Below are 19003 nucleotides of genomic sequence, written 5' to 3' on the forward strand. Positions count from 1 at the left end.
TCATACAAACAGTTTTATTGTAGATAACGATAACAAAAATTACAAACAGAGTAATCGTTCTTCACTTGCAGCCAGATGGCGCTGTTTTTTGTTTTTCAGAAGAGTGTCGTATAGTTCAAAACGAGCGAGACACAGTTTCGTATACAATATGAAAACTAACATTTTAGGCAATCTTACTTCAATTTTGGACGACTCCAAGGCATAGTATCACAGTCGAGTATTTTACATACACATACACACAAAATGCACGGATCAAAACAAATACAAAATGATCTACAAGATAGAGTTCAAACTAAAACCCAGGGCTCACCTTGTCCATTGCCAAATTAGCCAACTGCTGCATTTTATTCAAAATGGCTACAACATTTAGCCTTTGGCTAATAACAAAATACTCTTACATATTTCAAAATGCAGTCCTCTGAAAATTGCGAGAACGGTCGTTTCGTTTCGTTCGCGCAAAGCTACTTTTGCGTAACCTATTTTTTGTTCACGCAACATTTTGAGCACCATTTACATAGATATAACGGGTTACGCAAAAATTAAATGAGTTACATGGATTTATTTTTGCATAACCGATAAATGGGTCACGCAGATTTAAATTCACAAAGGCCTGAAAATTGGCAAAAACTAAATGTGTACCAGTGTGAGCCCTGTAATCGTACAGTATACAACACCAAGAGAGGAGAGAAAAAGCAGCCCTCGAAAGTACATGGCAGTATAGGCATCAAGTCGTCTTTCACGTGATTAGCACTTCCATCTTGACAAATTTGATTAGTGCCCTTTGACCCCAACCCCCCGGTCAGATACATATATAATCATATTTCTTGAGATTCACGAATGCTTCTTTGATTGGTCACTGTCATCTTGAGAAATTTTCTCCCTGCTATCCAGATTTGAAGAGAAGAATTGCAACCTGTCCCAAATAGAAGTAAATAAAATGCTTTGTTTCGTGTGTGACGTAACTTCCAAAGTTCCTTCCGACAATGCAATGCCATGTCGGGTTGTACTTCTTGTCGAACTCTTTCTTGATGAAGGCGGCAATGTCCTTCTCGATGTTGTACTTTTCCATGGCCTGGGTGGAACAGTCCAGAGCGTCTTGTTGCATCTCCTCGGACATGTCCGCGTTTTTGACCACAGCTTTTCTTTCCGTCATTCTGGAAATAGATAATCGTAGACAATGTTTAATGAGGGCGAGCAAAGAGAAATCGATTCTAGAACAGATCGCGAATAGCGCAGGTGCATAGAGCTAAATTGTGCCCTCCCCTTAGCATTATAAAAGTAATCTAGGATATTAATTTATTGGGAATGGAGTGGTATTAATGTACAAGGAGACGATAATTAAAATCTTCACGCGATGTTCACCTAGGTAACCGATTGTTTGGTCACGCGGATTATATTTGTATAGCGAAGCGAATATAATTCTGTTGATTCCGAAGTTTTCAACCTTCAGTATTAGAAAGTAAAGGTTCACCACGTAACCGATCGGCGGATCGCGTGAAGTTAAAAGTTGCGATGCCGTCGCACGAACAGAACGATGGTTCTCGTGAAATGGTGTGCCCTTATTTACGAAGCACCAAGTACTGCAAACCACTGGTTTATACTTCACGTTCACATACATCTGATGCAATCAGGTCTATGAAAATTGCGAGAACGATCGTTTCGTTCGCGCGTTGCTCGTGCAAATCTAATTTTGCGTAATCTACATTTAATATTTTGTTCGCGCAAAATTTGGAGAACCATTTACTTGGATATAACGGGTTACGCAAAAAGGAAATGGGTTACCTGGATTTATTTCTGCGTAACCGATAAATGGGTCACGCAGATTATCAATTCTCAGAGGCATGTGCAACTATTTTCCATATCCCTCAACCCCCCCCCCCCCCCCCCCCCCCCACACACACACACATACATATTATACACATCAAATTAATTTACTTTTACCATACTTTGAATTGTTGAATTCCGTCTATTTGTTGACATCTGTATAGTAATAATTGAGTCTCATTGTTCCTGCATCAAAATCAGCAGTGTTTCAGTTTGGTTAAGTTAAAAGTTAAAAGTCTGTTTTGTTTATCGACACCACTAGAGCATACTGATTTACTAATAAAGGACCATTGGATGCCAAATGTGTTATTATAGTGAAATATAGTCATAGAGGAAACTCGTTACATTTGTCCATTAGTAGCAAGGGATCTGTTAAGTTTTATGTATGCACCATCCCACATCTTGTGAAATACCAGTCGTGTTGCACTGGCTGGAACGAGAAATAGCCAAATATACCCACCGACGGGGATTGACCCCAGACCGACCGAGCATCGGGCGTGTGTTTGACCAATGGGCTACGTCCCGCCCCATCTACTAAAGGGCACAATATTTCACGAGAACCGTTGTTCTGTTCACGTGTCGGTTACGCAACTTTAAAATCACGAGAGCCGTTGTTCTGTTCACGTGTCGGTTACGCAACTTTAAAATCACGAGAGCCGTTGTTCTGTTCACGTGTCGGTTACGCAACTTTAAAATCACGAGAACCGTTGTTCTGTTCACGTGTCGGTTACGCAACTTTAAAATCATGAGAGCCGTTGTTCTGTTCACGTGTCGGTTACGCAACTTTAAAATCACAAGAAACGTTGTTCTGTTCACGTGTCGGTTACGCAACTTTAAAATCACGAGAACCGTTCTTCTGTTCACGTGTCGGTTACGCAACTTTAAAATCACGAGAACCGCCAATTGGTTACGTGGTGAACAATAGTCAATTATACTCTAAAATTAAAAGTACCATATATCAGTAATGAAAGTGAAAATCAGTTTATGTTTTTGAACCACCAATGTATCACAGAACCGTAGTTCGTGTTTTAGGATTAGGTAGGCTTAACTCATTGGTTACGAGAACTATATTCACATAACCAAACAACTGGTTACCTAAGTAAAACTCAAGTGAACTAACTTCCAGTTATCTAAGATTTTGAAATATTGTCCCTTGTACTAGAAATACACCCACTACAAATAAGTCTTCCCATTCAACTTATTTTCACGCTTATATTTAACAGGTTCAATCACGCTGTCCTGGGCACACACACACGGCAGCCATTTGTTCAGCACAGTCTGTTAATTATCATTAGTAGGTGGAAGCCGGTACCGGGGTTCGAACCCAGTATCTACCAGTCTTAAATTACATGGCACAATCACTACACAACTCGAGTAACAAGCATAATATAAACTTCTCTACGTAACCCACTCAGTGACTCACGCTTTAGCAATGAACGATTCACGTGTTACTAACGGATAATGAGGTTATGATGCCCTAAACAGATTTCTCGCTCAGATTCAAACTTGTTCGGACAGTTGTGAATGTCGATCCCTGCTTTCGATTAGTCAAAGATGCGCGGGGACATGGCTATGTTTACCTGTTTGTTGAAATACGTATCTGTAACACGGGCGTAGGAAGGTGCCAAAAATGGGGGTGGTGGTGGCGCCCCCCCCCCCCACACACACACATACATAGATACACACACACACACATATATATATATATATATATATATATATATATATATAACCCACATCGCTGCTGCTATAAAGTGGGGGCACATGCCCCCTTGCCCCCACTCCCGCTTACTACGCCAGTGCGTAATTATAGAGATGAAAATAAGAGCGGGGTATCAAGACCTAGACGTAGAAATCTAATAGAGCTACCCCCCCCCCCCCACCCCAGTTACCATACACCATGTTAAAAATTAGCTGTAGGTATTACAAAAATTGATCACACTACTAAACTATATTAGTACATAGATGTAAAGATAATTTAACTTACTTTAAGTCTTGATTTTTTTCCCACCAGCCAGCGGTGTGCGATTATCTCTAATATCAAGCGCGCAGTATATAACTCAGATTGTTTCCAACCGGGAAAAGTGTTGCGAGGGAAGAGTGTAAGTAACAGAATACGCGCGATCCGATTGGACAGTAGCCCGACTTGCGGCAGTAGTTTCTATCAATCGATAACGGAGCCTTTTTTGTAAGCTTTCGACGAAGCGGAGAAATGCTTTCGCTTGTGCGTTAGAGGGTGGGTTACTGAGTTCGCATTTGTTGTTTACAGGTTGTCGCCGGTATATTGTATTCATTATATACCTGTTTATCGGGTCTGACAGTTGAATGGTAATAGATTATATACGACATGGATCCATCTTCAGGTAACAGGCGCGGATTCTGGTGGAGGGTGTTGAGGATGGGCTTTCCCATCTGTCCTGTCTGAGATAAGTCATAAAAAAAAATCCTCTGCTACTAATGGAAAAAATTAGCGGGTTTCCACTCTATGACTGTCAAAATGACCATATGTTTGACATCCAATAGCGGATGATCAACAAATCAAAGTGCTCTAGTGGTGTCATGAAACAAAACAATTTTTCACAAAGTACATTTGTATACCTCGTCTGAGGACCTATTGGGCTATTTCTCCTTCCCAATGGGTAGGTGTAAACCACTTGCACCGACCAGTGATCCATAACTGGTTCAACAAAGGTCATGGTTTGTGCTATTCTGCCTGTGGGAAGCGCAAATAAAAGATCCCTTGCTGCCTGTCGTAAAAGAGTAGCTTATGTGGCGACAGCGGGTTTTCTCTAAAAAAAAATGTCAGAATGACCATATGTTTGACGTTCAATAGCCGATGATAAAATAAAAAATCAATGTGCTCTAGTGGCGTCGTTAAATAAAAAACAAACTTCAATTTCTCCTTCCAGTCATTGCACCACGACCGGCATATCAAAGGCCGTGGTATGTGCTGTCCTGTCTGTGGGATGGCCCATATAAAATATCTCTTGCTACTAATGCGGGTTTTCTCTCTAAGATTATGCCAACATTATCAAATGTTTTACATAAATAGCCGATGATTAATAAATCAGTGCTTTAGTGGTGTCGTTTAACAAAACAAAACTTTAATATTTGTATATATCTACTTGTGTGTACACTGGATATATACACACAGGAAGGAAATGTTTTGTTTAACGACGCACTCAGCGTATTTTATTTCCGGTTATATGGCGTCAGACACACAGATATTGAAAGAGAGGAAACCCGCTGTCGCCACTTCATGGGCTACTCTTTTTCGATTAGCAGCAAGGGATCTTTTATATGCACCATCCCACAGACAGGATAGTACATACCACGGCCTTTGTTACACCAGTCGTGTGCACAGGCTGGAACGAGAAATAGCCCAATTGGCTCACCGACGGAGATCGATCCCACATCGACCGCGCATCAAGCTAGCGATTTACCACTGGGCTATGTCCCGCCCCTAAATTGTTGAAGCGAGTAAAACAATTACTTACAATCCAATGAACGATGTACGATCCAATCAAGTAATTCGTTACATATACGAGGCTAAAGCTCAAAATACTGTAATCAAAATTAATACGAAATACTCGATCGTTTTAGGCTGTTACTATGTAGGACTGTATTAAAGGGACATACCCTAGTTTTTAAACACTAAGGTATATTTTTGACTGTTATAGCGGTTTTTGATAACTGAAATCATACTTTACTTAGATTTTATGGTTTAGATTATCAACTTCTGTACATTCGAAGTGTTTTTGGTCCTGGTGTTTTTAATATCACAAAATGCATTTATCATATTTTTACAAACGCACGTGCGTCTAAGAAGTAACAGTTATGGAGTCGAGTTTTAGTCTATTTTTAGAGGGTATTTCACCATTTCAAAGTCACATACTCGTGTTTCACTCAGTTGTAACTTTATCCAAATGTGTTACAGGTTTGTAGATTAACTAAACTTAGTGTTAATTTTCACGGGTTGTAACTAGGGTCTGTCCCTTTAACTAAACATAGTGTTAATTTTCACGGGTTGAAACTAGGGTCTGTCCCTTTAACTAAACATATTGTTAATTTTCACGGGTTGAAACTCGGGTCTGTCCCTTTAACTAAACTTAGTGTTAATTTTCACGGGTTGAAACTAGGGTCTGTCCCTTTAACTAAACTTAGTGTTAATTTTCACGAGTTGAAACTAGGGTCTGTTCCTTTAAAACCTTTAGCTCAACTGACTTGACATCCTTGCTAGCGAGAAGGGGCGGGACGTAGCCCAGTGGTCAAACACTTGATGCGCGGTCGGTTTGGGATCGATCCCCGTCGGTGGTACCATTGGGCTATTTTTCGCTCCAGCCAGTGCACCGCGACTGGTACATCGAAGCCCGTGGTATGTGCTATCCTATCTATGGGATGATTAATTAATCAATGTGCTCTAGTGGTGTCGTTAAACAAAACAAACTGTTACTCTGTAGCACTGTATTAATACCTTTTAGCTGAACTGACTTTATAGCGATAAATTACGAAAACTGGATGATCTAACAAATAAAAGTTCAAGTTTGTTTTGTTTAACGACACCACTAAAGCACAATGATTTATTAATCATCAACTATTGGATGTCAAACATTTGGTAATTTTGACATATAGTCTTAGAGCGGAAAATTGAAAATTGAAAATGGTTTATTTAACGACGTACTCAACACATTTTATTTACGGTTATATGGCGTCGGACATATGGTTAAGAACCACACAGATATTGAGGGAGGAAACCCGCTGTCGCCACTTCGTGGGCTACTCTTTTCGATTAGCAGCAAGGGTTCTTTTATATGCACCATCTCATAGATAGGATAGCACATACCACGACCTTTGGTGTACCAGTCGTGGTGCACTGGCTGGAGCGAGAAATAGCCCAATGGGCCTACCGACGGGGATCGATTCCAAACCGACCGCGCAACAAGCGAGCGCTTTATCACTGGGCTACGTCTCGCCTCCTCTCAGAGAGAAAAACCCGCTACATTTTTCCATTAATAGCAAGTGATCTTTTATTTGGTATGTTATGTATTGATTTGTTACGTTGTGTATTGGTACAGGGCACAGAAAATCTATGTGAAATAGATGCTGTAGCAGTCACCAAAGTTTAATGTTTGTTTTGTTTAACGACACTAAAAAACGTTAAACGTGTTTATCGTTTGTTTGTTTAACGACGCCACTAGAGCACAATGATTTATTGATCGTCGGCTATTGGATGCCAAACATTTGGTCATTTTGACGTATAGTCTTTAGTGAGGAAATTCGTTATGTTTTCCCATTAACAGCAAAGGATATTTTATAAGCACTTTCCTACAGGCAAGATAGCACATACCATCTTCTAGACCAGTCGTGGACGACTAGCTGGAATGGCAGAAAATTAAAAAAGAAAGAAAGAAAGAATGGAGGTTCGATCCTACGACCAAAGAAGCTAAAGTAAGCGCTTTTCCGACTGATAACAGATCCCGCCCCAAGATAGGCAATAAGGCAACTATAGGATTTCAGTAAAGAAACAATCCTTTTTGTCGAAGAATTTATCATTACGTCAGTTTCTGTGAACAGTCAACCACTCTCGCGATTTCATTTCGACTAGATTTGTGTTTTTATATCAACATTTAGAGAACGCTGTTCGATATGCTTAGGGCAGCGCGGTTGGATGTTAATTAGAGAAGTCAGTTTCAACGAGCTAAATCTCTGTCTAGGTTGGAGGCTAAATAGGGATTCGAACCCAGGACCTACCAGCCTACGACTTCACTACGTCGACAAAGATAGAAACATATGCAAATGATAATAATAATAATTTAAAAAAAGAACGACCCTCCCCACCCCCATTCCCCGCCGCACAAAAGCACCCCCCCCCAAAAAAAAAAAAAATAATATTAATAAAAAAAAAAAAAAAAAAAAAATCAAAACCAATAAAACACAAGACAAACTAAAAAAAAGTGGTTTAGTTTTATTTTAGATAACGATAACAATAATTACAAATAAAGTAATCGTTCTTTCCTTCCAACCAGGTGGCGTTCTTGTTTCAGAAGGGTATTGAGAAGATCCAAACGAGCGAGGAGACACACTTCCTACAAGATGGAGGAGCAATGAAGAAGTAGTAATATCGATTCAAAGTCATAGTTAGACTCAACCAAATGATATCAGTCAGACACTGCTGAACCTCCCCCCCGCCCTCCCAAAAAAAAACAAACAAAAAAACAACAAAACAAACAAACAACAACAACAAATTTAATTAAAAAAACCCAAAAACAACAACAACAACAACAAAAAACCCCACACACATAAACAACAAAAAAACTACAAACAAAAAACAATTAAAATGGCAGTTTAAGAATCCATCTGCAATTTTCTTGATCGTCAATTCGTGCTAACAAATTAGCATCCCTTCCCCTGGCATCAGGCGTGATAAGAGTAATATTTTTCGAGTTTCTTGAGTATATATTGTAGTTGGTTTGCTGTCGTTGGTCACTGACATTGTCTGCAATTTCTCCGCCCTATTGTTCGAGTTCAACCCGATTTGAACAATAGGACGGCAACTTGACCAAGGTAGAAGTAAATGAAATGCTTCGTTTCGTGGGTGACGTAACTTCCGAAGTTCCTCCCGACGACGCAGTGCCATGTTGGGTTGTACTTCTTGTCGAACTCTTTCTTGATGAAGGCGGCAATGTCCTTCTCGATGTTGTACTTCTCCATGGCCTGGGTGGCGCAGTCCACAGCCTCCTGCTGCATGTCTTCGTTCATGTCGGCATTTTTTACCACAGCTTTTCTTTCCGTCATGCTGGAAAGAAAAACAAGTAAAATAAATATCCTGAGTACTGTTAAAATCAGCGGGGGCGGCGCAGACTGTACGGCCATGGTCGTAGGCCCTACCACTTTTCAAAGAGGTACGGCGTGGCAGTACCACTTTCGTTTCTTTTGGTTTTTGGGTTAGTTATATTTGTTGTATCTGTAGTAGTGTCGTGAAACAAAACAAACACTAACCCTTAATTGGATACTTAGTTTGTTTTGTTTAACGACACAACTAGATTTATTAATCATCGGCTTTTGGATGTTAAACATTTGGTAATTTAGACATATAGAGGAAACCCGCTACATTTTTTCCATTAGTAGCTTGGAATAGCATTTACCACGGCCAGTCGTGGAGCACTCGTTAGAACGAGAAATAGCCCAATAGGCCCACCAACGGAGATCGTTTCTAAACCGACCGCGCACCAAGCGAACGCTTTGCCGCTGGGCTACGTCTCGTCTCAATTAAGGATCGTGTCAGCAATAGGAGGGCCCTTGAAACTTGAGAGATACGAAAATTTGTTTTCTGGATACAAGCACACAAAAAATAACTTTTATGTCAAACTCAAGGACGTCAATGAAGAAACACTCCCTTCCCACTGGTATATTCAGTCAGTTTCTGTCAGTCAGTCAATCAATCATACTTGCAATTTCAATCCAACAATTGCGTTCTTATATCAGTCTCAAAATGAAAAACGCTGGTCTAGCCACACCCCTTAGCTATATCTCCAGGATAGGATAGGCTCGGTTAACTAGTGGAGAATGTAAGACGAAGTGTGGCTTCGTGATGAATCATTCTCGAGCCCCGCAGGAGCGAATTAATTTTTGTTAGAGTTTTTTTCTGGTTACGAAATCCGCACTTTCCTATGCACTATCCAACCTAATTTATTATTCATTAAAAGTGTTAACATTAGTGCCTAAGTAATACTGTTGTACATCTTTTATGAAATATTGGGCTAATATAGCAATAATTATTTACAAAACCAGGGGCAGGACGTAGCCCAGTGGTAAAGCGCTCGCTTGATGGGCAGTCAGTCTGGAATCGATCCCTGTATGTGGGCTCATTAACTTATTCCTCCCTCTAGCAACTGCACAACGACTTGTATATCAAAGGCCATGATATGTGCCATCCTGTCTGAGGGATGGCGCATATAAAACATGCATTGCTACTAATGGAAAAATGTAGCAGGTTTCCTCTCTAGGAATATATATCAAAATTACCAATTGTTTGACGTCCAGTAGCCGATGATTGATAAATCAATGTGTGTGTCGTTAAACAAAATAAACTTCTGTTTTTCAAGTTACGAAACTAATATCCCCAACCGATAAGATCCTTTCGGATCTAACTGGAATGAGTTTGTTTGATTTGTTTAACGACACCACTACAGCACGTTGATTTATTAAACATCGGCTATTGGATGTCAAACATATGGTCGTTTTCACAGTCATAGCGAGGAAACCAGTTACAGTAACTGCAAGGGATCTTTTATATGCACCATCCCAGACAGGATAGCACATACCCTGGCCTTTGATACACCAGCCGTGGTGCACTGGCTGGAACGGTCAACTTGAACGATTCGCCAAGTAAAAATCATAGCAGTTTATGTTTGGCATTAAGAGTAAAAAAAATAAAGAAAGAAATGTTTTATTTAACGACGCACTCAACACGTTTTACTTACGGTTATATGGCGTCAGACCACACAGATATTGAGAGGAAACCCGCTGTCGTCACTTCCTGGGCTACTCTTTCCGATTAGCAGCAAGGGATATTTTATATGCACCATCCCACAGACAGGATAGCACATACCACGGCCTTTGATATACCAGTCTTGGTGCACTGGCTGTGACGAGAAATAGCCCAATGGGCCCACCGACGGGGATCGATCCCAGACCGACCGCGCATCGAGCGAGCGCTTTACCACTGGCCTACGTCCCGCCCCTGGCATTAAGGGTAATACACGTGCTAAACATATTACCTTTGTTTTCCCATACATTATTTAGTATGAATACTTATATAACAATCACTGATATTATTGGAGTGTTCAGGGGGCAGAGCGCTAGCGAACAATTGGAATGGTACCATCGTCTTCTATCATGAACATCCAAATCTATAGTGCGACCGCTTAATTCGCCCGAGGTAATAGGGTTTAACGTGCACATTCAGAACCGGCTGTTGTAGCGCGCCTATGATGCACACAGATGTCGGCCTGGTCAGGTCAGGTCAGGTCATAAGGCTTTACGTGCACATTCAGAGCAAGCTGTTGTAGCGCACGCCCGTCTTGGACACAAGAGCCGGCCTGGGCAGACTCCTCCGTCAAGAATAGGGACGGGACACAGCCCAGTGGTAAAGCGTTCGCTTGATGCGCGGTCGGTCTGGGATCGATCTCTGTCAATGGACCCATCGGGCTATTTCTCGTTCCAGCCAGTGCTCCATAACTGGTGTAACAAAGGCCGTGGTATGTACTATCCTGTCTGTGGGATGGTGCATATAAAAGATCCCTTGCTGCTAATCGAAAAGAGTAGCCCATGAAGTGGCGACAGCGGGTTTCCTTTTTCAGTACGTGTGTGGTCCTTAACCATATAATCCTAAATAAAATGTGTCGAGTTCGTCGTTAAATAAAACATTTCCTTCCATCCTTCTTCCGTCAAGAACAGGAAAAGGATTGGGTCCGCCCACGCGGGCAAGCGCCAAGTGCAAAGTGCACCAGCAGCCCGACCGCGTGCATTTTTGGTGCTATTGAATTTTGAATATCCCGTAAAATAAAGTCAAAAGGGTAAAATAGTGCGCAAGTTTCGTGAAGCCATTTTGGCAATTTTTGGAACATTTCATCTAGTGATGTTCCAAAGATCGATAATAAAAATCAATAATCGATTGTGTGGGGAAATGTTAACTAATTGTACCCCAATTTGGATGCTAGTGTGGATTTAAATATGTTGGGGTTAATGTATATTTTCATGTCTACATAAATAAAAAGATATATTAAATAGTTATTAAAGGTAAAAATTAAAATGTACCATGTGTAGGGTCGAGATCCCGGTGAACAATAGGTACAAGACCCTCATTATTCAAATCCTTCTTATGTTCATTTAAGAATTGAACGTTACATTTCTGACGTTCGTGCGATGATAAAAACACCAAAACCGTTTTACACACTGCATAAATGGCGTAGCGCGTTAGCCAAGTAGCCAATTTGTACAACATTTGGCAAGCCCACACTACAATAGGCAAGCCCACATTTGCAAATAAAACGAAACACGATTCACAATTTTCCAAACCAACAAATCAAAAAACGAACTAATGGTCTTAAATAAATTTTATTTTAGATAACGATAACAAAAATTTCAAATGGAGAAATCTTTCTTCATTTCCCGCCATGTGGCGCTGCTGTTCCGTAAGTGTTGAGAAGAGCAAAAAGAGCGAGACACAATTTCCTACAATGTGGAAGCAAAATTAAGTAATGCAGATTCAAAGTCATGGATGACTACACCATGTGTTATCACAGTCAGATATTTATATTTTTAAAAAATGCATAAAAAAAAAGAACAAGTACAAACAAACAAAAAACATATGCAAATGAGAGTTTATGATTCCAGAAGCAATTTTGTTGATTGTCGTTTCGCTCATTTCATTCCCCTGGAATCAAGATGTGAAAAATTTGATTCTTGAACATTATTTCTCGAGATTCGTAAATATCTGTATTGGTCACTGTCATTGTCCGAAATTTCTCCGGCCTATTGTTTAACCCGATTTGAACAACAGGATGGCAACCTGACCCAAATAGAAGTAAATAAAATGCTTTGTTTCGTGCGTGACGTAACTTCCGAAGTTCCTTCCCACAATGCAGTGCCATGTTGGGTTGTACTTTTTGTCGAACTCTTTCTTGATGAAGGCGGCAATATCCTTCTCGATGTTGTACTTCTCCATGGCCTGGGTGGAACAGTCAACGGCGTCCTGTTGCATTTCTTCGGACATATCCGCATTTTTGACCACAGCTTTTCTTTCCGACATTCTGGAGAAGAAAAAAAATGAGGTATAATTTTTTTTTTAAAAGAACAAAAAAACCTACAACAAGCCCCAGCAAAAAACAAACAAAACAAAGACTAAACAAAACAGACAGATAAACGACACACTAATTTCCGGGTTATAAAAACAAAAATAAGGACGACGGGCATAAATAATAATAATTGAAATGCCGATAATAAAAAGACGCTATTTACTTAACGGCTTAAAAGTGTTTAGTCAGTGTAAATATTAATACTATTATTTTAGCCTGCCAATGATTCAGCTTTTAAACCATTCATTTACACGGATTCACAAGAGATATTCATGATAATCCTTACTGTAGATGTAGCCATCGTTTTTAAGATAGTCCACACTTCTGTTGTCCTGTGTATGATCGATCACATTCGCCAAACCGTGTTATTTTACAGCATTGGTTTCGATATTAAATTGAGACACATTTGGAAAAAAAGCGATTATCCGTCCGAATTGAACCAAAATGTATTTACAAACGTCTGGCGCATGAAATTCACGTTTCACTTTATAATTCTACTTATGTCGAATCTATACATTTATCTAATGTATATTATATACATTTGTCTCATGTATATTATATATTATATGTATGGATCCATGTATCGGTTTAAGTCTTCGATTTCCCCGAAAACGCGTTATTTGAGCATCTTTTGTTTCAAAAATGTCCGGGCTGCATGCACTAGAACCTCCTACAGATATCGATCCCTTTGTAAGCTCGGCTTATTTGCTTTCGACAAACTCATACTGTAATTTTAAAAATTTTGTGGACCCCTTTACAAAATCGTGGATCCTATATTTAATAAATATACTCTTCAAAAAAGTAGGGAAACTAATAAGAATTTACAATTGCCCAAATTGTAAGGTATATTAGCTGTGGGGAATGGTTATATGATAACAGTAAATTAATTAAGCAAACATTACAACCGGTAGTTCAGTATTAGTCGGTTTTATGACCACCAAAGATCTTGAAAGACGATTCGGGTCAGAAGTGAAATTGGAAAATTGACGTTTTTTATCAGTAAATCGCAAATTCAAACAATAAAAATGATTAAAAAACAAAACAATAACTATGGTCAACAGAATGAAAAAGGATTGACAGAAACCTTTTTTGAAGAGTATATTATTTAAAAATATAAACACTACTTACACTTTATTTAGTTTGTAAATGTGTGCAAATCCAAAATGTTCCACGCAATCCTGGCGTAGAAGCAGAACACGAGTTTCGTCAGAAAGTACATACTGCAGAAACTAGAATGAGCAACTATCAAGTCTTTGGGGGCGGAACGTAACTCGGTGGTACAGCGCTCGATCTGGGATCGATTCCCGTCGGTGGGCCCATTTCTCGTCTCAGCCAGTGCTCCACAACTGGTGTAATAAAGGCTGTGGTATGTACTATCGTGTTTGTGTGATTGTACATATAAAAAATTCTTACTGTTAATTGAAGAGTAGCCCATGCAGTGGCGACAGCCGGCTTACTATCTCAATGTGTGTGTGGTCCTTAACCACCATATGTCCGACGCCATATAACCGTAATTAAAATGTGTGGAGCGTCGTTAAATACATTTCCTTCCTTCCTTCCTATCAAGTCTTTCTGCTGTGCATGTGAACTACTTGGGTCCCACTACACAGATGTCTTATGCCACTGAAATCCATGTTACATTGCCCAACTTCAAATGAAGACTGCCAATAAAACGGGCTCTCGTTGGCACGGACAACGTATACCACTGCGAACATACATTATAATTTATATAAGCATAATCCAAAATTTAGAACATTTTCAGTCTGAATTGTTTTGCTATATGACCGCATCTGGCTGTAGTACCAGTCCGGACAGGTAGTTCATTAACCGATTCACACCCTGGCTGTCTCTTCCACTATGCACCCACATGTCCCCGAAAGTCAATGCAAAATACTACAAAATAACATGGGCAATATCCAGCCAGACGGTTTCAATTAAAAATACTAATTATTTTAATTCTTCCCCAATTACTAGAAGTGAATATGTGAACCACAACGAAGTCATAATTAGGAACTATAGTGGAACGTGATGAATGAACTGTATAGTGAAGCTCTCGCCTGTTGCGCGGTGGGTCTAGGGTCGATCCCACTGGGCCATTTCACGTTCCAGCCAGTGTATAATAAAGGCCGTGCTATGTACTCTGTGGGATGGTCCAAATGTCCGAACAGCTCGAACGACCGAAGGAAGGAAATGTTTTATTTAACGACGCACTCAACACATTTTATTTACGGTTAAGTGGCGTCGGACATATGGTTAAGGACCACACAGATACTGAGAGGAAACCCGCTGTCATCACTTCATGGGCTACTCTTTACGATTAGCAGCAAGGGATATTTTATATGCACCATCCCACAGACATGATAGCACATACCACGGTATTTGATATACCAGTCGTGGTGCACTGGCTGGAACGAGAAATAACCCAATGGGCCTACCGACGGGGATCGATCCCAGACATACCGCGCACCAGGCGAGCGCTTTACCACTGGGCTACGTCCCGCCCCCGCTCGGAAGACCGATTACCCAGGGTACGTTTAAACACGTGGCGAATTTAGTAAGGCGACCATTTGGCGCAATCTAATTAAAATTAGCTCCACTATTACAGGTGGATCTAAAGACAGCCAGTTGGAGCTTATGTCCACCAATCAAAACCTTACTTGCAGAATCCTGCCAGTGATTTAAAAATAATTTGAAAACATTCCGAATTATCCTGAGGGTATACATGTTTCGTGTGAATTACGAATGCCTTAAAACATGTTTTATTTTATAAAATAAATAATTTGTAATGTAAAACTGAAGACTGATTTAGTTTTTTTATTAATTTTATAAATAAATAAATAATTTTTAATGTAAAACTGAAGACCGATAACCCACCCCGTACGTACTGGTATGGTTCGCTGTACTGCGGCCACTAAAATAGACTCGCCCGATATTTTTAGAATTTGTATGCTCCCAAATAACGTTATAAAAGGCGAAGTGTGATTGGTCAATATTTAAATTATTATTTACAGACGAAATGTTACCTGGACATTGGGGACTACGCAGTGTTAGTTTTAAATCACTGGCAGAATTCTGCAAGTAAGGTTTTGATTGGTGGACACGAGCTCCAACTAGCGGTCTTTCGATCCACATGTAATAGTGGAGCTAATTTTAATTAGATTGCCATTTGGCGACGATTTTCCGTAATTAGGCCTACTGGTTGGACCTTTTGTTAACAGCGTACAAGTGTTAGTGTTTCAATGCAATATTTGTTTCCTACATTTATTACACACCCTACCAACCAATTTCTTCATTTGTTTCCTACATTTAGTTACACCCCTACCAACCAAACATTAACGGACACTAAGTGAAGATTTCTTCATTTGTTTCCTACATTTAGTTACACCCCTACCAACCAAACATTAACGGACACTAAGTGAAGATTTCTTCATTCCTAGGGACTGCAAGCATTCGAGTAAAATTCAACAATACAGACTGGTGTTTAAAGGTATGCATGTGTGTGTGCGGGTGTGTGTATATTTTTAAAATTGAAAACACGTGTATATCTATTAACAAGTTGCCTGGCTAGTATAGTAGGCTTTTTATCTTTCACTAGCCAATTGGCTAACAAATATCCTGCAACCCATCGTAGCTCGGGTGATTACTTGATAATAAAAAAAGTGATTACCAGGGACGCACCTTGATCAAAATCCTGGGGGGCGGGGCACTACTTTTCATAAACAAATGAAACACTATAAAAATTAAACCCCGAGATGTGTATGCTATTTTCTGGAGGTCTAGAGGCTTCGGGTCTTTCATGGTCCTCGTTAAATACATTTTTAAACGAAAAATTCCCTTGGAGGTGGGGTGGTTTCAACACCCGATTCCCCCTCCTTCCTCCCTCCCCCCCCCCTTCTGAAAATGCGCCTGAAACACTTTCCTAGCCGAGTGAGATATTCGATGAACAAAATAGAACCCAACCCTCACTGGCGTAGCTGGAGAGCGGGGGGGGGGGGGGATAGGATGGACGGGGCACTCCATAAAACCGGGGTCCCCCCCCCAAATCAAATTTCTATTCTCTTGTCACCCTACAACACTACTCATACAGTGTGGTTGCCGCCCCTCCTCCCAAGACACACCACCACCACCATCCGGCAGAACATAAAATCATGGCTACCCCCATTATCGTCCGAAGGGACGTAGAAAGTGTGGTTGAGAAAAGTATTGACTTAATGTGCGCCATGCACTACCACTATTAGTAACCAGGGCCGTAGCTAGCGGGGAGGGGCAAGGGGTAAAAAATTATAGAAACTTAAAAAGAAAATTCTCTTCTTTACTGTTTAAGGAGTTTTAAACTAGTAACTACTCCATCCCCCCCCCCCCCCCCCCCCCCGACAAAAAATCCTAACTACAGTCCTGGTAACACAAACAGTATTACAATACAACACAATCTTTCTACGCCGCCCCATCACACAATGTATGTACCGTACTAGCGGCCGCTCCCACTATTACATTTAGACCCTAGAGGGGGCGTTACAACACAAAACACTAACACATGACATTAATATACACACGAACCTAACATCTGACTACACTTACTTTGTGTCTTGTAATTTCCTTGACCAGCCAGTTGTGAATGTCAACAGCGCAATGCGACTCCCAACTGATAGCAACTGCGAAAGAGTTGGCAACCAAGTGTGTAAGTAACAAAATACGAGCGATCTCATTGGTCAGGCGCCCGACTTGCGCCAGTAGTTTCTATCAATCGATAACCGAGATTGTTTAGTAAACTTGACGATTTGTCGTCTGTTGGTTGTCGCGGGTACCTAACAATATAATAAAAATTATTATTATTATTTGTGTGTGTGTGTGTGTGTGTGTGTGTGTGTGTGTGTGTGTGTGTGTGTGTGTGTCTGTTCCGGATGCTTAGTTCTTGCAGACGTTGACAACAAGCAATACGTGCGATATTTATAATATTATAATAACTAATTAAATAGATCGTGAGCGCTATCTGAAAGCCTTGCTTTTGAAAACGCCATTGTTTGGGGCCGGATTTAGCTAAGTCGGTCGAGTGCTTGTTGAAGTGCTTGCGTCGCAGGATCGAACCACCTCGGTGGATATAATAATAATAATAATAATAATAATAACTTTATTTAATGAGGGTGACAGGTTTAGCACAAGCTAATCTTCCACTTGGATCCATTCAACTGATTGGGGGTTTTCACCTTCCAACCAGTGTACAACAACTGGTCAAAAGCCGTGGTATGCGCTTTCCTGTCTGTGGGAAAGTGCATATATAAAAGATCCCTTGCTGCATTAGGAAAATGTAGCGGGTTTTCTCTGATGACTACGTGTCAGATTTACCAAATGTTTGACATCCAATAGCCGATGATTAATTAATCAATGTGCTCTTGTGGTGTAATTAAACAAAACAAACTTCAACCCTCATTTGTAACTCCGACCGCAAAAGGAGCGGGGCGTGGTTCAGTGGCAAAGCTTCTCTGATGCGCGGTCGGTCGATCGATCAACGTCCATGACCCCTTATTGGGTTATTTCCTGTTCCAACCAGTGCACCACACTTCGTGTAAAAAGACCGTGGTATGTACTATCCTGTCTGTGGTATGGTTCCTATAAAAGATCCCTTGCTATTAATAGAAAAATGTAGCGGGTTTCCTCTCTAAGACTATTTGTCAAAATGACCAAATGTTTGACATCCGGTAGGAGATCACAAAGACTGTGGTATGTGCTATCCTGACTGGTATGGTTCCTACAAAAGATCCCTTGCTACTAATGGAAAAATGTAGCGTGTTTTCTCTCTAAAAATATTTGTCAAAATTACCAAATGTGCAATAGCCATGAATCAATGTGCTCTGGTGGTGCCGTTAAACAAAACACATTTTAAATGTAACTTTAATGCTTGTTGAAATTTTAATTTCTTGCTCCAGTCTCAGTCTGGTTGCTGTAACGTCATTGGCGGATCCAGGGGTGTGTGTGTGTGGGGGGGGGGGGGGGTCAAGGGATTGACGCCCGCCACCGGTCTGACTTGCTCTTTATAAGGAAAATGAAAATATTTTATATTACGATGCACTCAACACATTTTCTTTACGGTTATATGGCGTCAGACATATGCTTAAGGACCACACAGATATTGAGAGAGGAAACCCGCTGTCGCCACTTCATGGGCTATTCTTTTCGAGCACGGGATCTTTTAGTAGTACATACCACGGCCTTTGATATACCAGTCGTGATGCACTGGCTGGAACAAGAAATACCCAATGGTCCCACCGACAGGGATCAATCCCAGATCGACCGCGCATCGAGCGGACGCTTTACCACTGGGC

At 40.6% G+C, this 19003-nt stretch overlaps 2 protein-coding genes across 4 annotated transcripts; both read right to left on the bottom strand.

Moving 5' to 3' along the window:
• Positions 1-3966, bottom strand: LOC121390259 (dynein light chain 2, cytoplasmic-like). The gene is made up of 2 exons (XM_041522041.1): positions 3812-3966; positions 1-1154 (listed from the first exon to the last, which is right to left on the bottom strand). The coding sequence occupies exon 2, from the start codon at positions 1151-1153 to the stop codon at positions 884-886; it is 270 nt and encodes an 89-aa protein (XP_041377975.1). The 5' UTR covers position 1154; positions 3812-3966; the 3' UTR covers positions 1-883.
• Positions 3967-8056: 4090 nt separating this feature from the next.
• Positions 8057-17404, bottom strand: LOC121390037 (dynein light chain 2, cytoplasmic-like). 3 transcript variants are annotated; one of them, XM_041521742.1, is made up of 2 exons: positions 17262-17404; positions 8057-8620 (listed from the first exon to the last, which is right to left on the bottom strand). In XM_041521742.1, the coding sequence occupies exons 1-2, from the start codon at positions 17387-17389 to the stop codon at positions 8350-8352; spliced, it is 399 nt and encodes a 132-aa protein (XP_041377676.1). In that variant the 5' UTR covers positions 17390-17404; the 3' UTR covers positions 8057-8349. The 3 variants fall into 3 exon arrangements, with proteins under 3 accessions (XP_041377676.1, XP_041377678.1, XP_041377675.1); XM_041521744.1 differs by lacking the exon at positions 17262-17404 and adding an exon at positions 8970-8988; XM_041521741.1 differs by lacking the exon at positions 8057-8620 and adding an exon at positions 11928-12638.
• Positions 17405-19003: the final 1599 nt, after the last annotated feature.

Source organism: Gigantopelta aegis, chromosome 15 (assembly GCF_016097555.1).
Source record: "Gigantopelta aegis isolate Gae_Host chromosome 15, Gae_host_genome, whole genome shotgun sequence".
Lineage (NCBI taxonomy): Eukaryota > Metazoa > Mollusca > Gastropoda > Neomphalida > Peltospiridae > Gigantopelta > Gigantopelta aegis.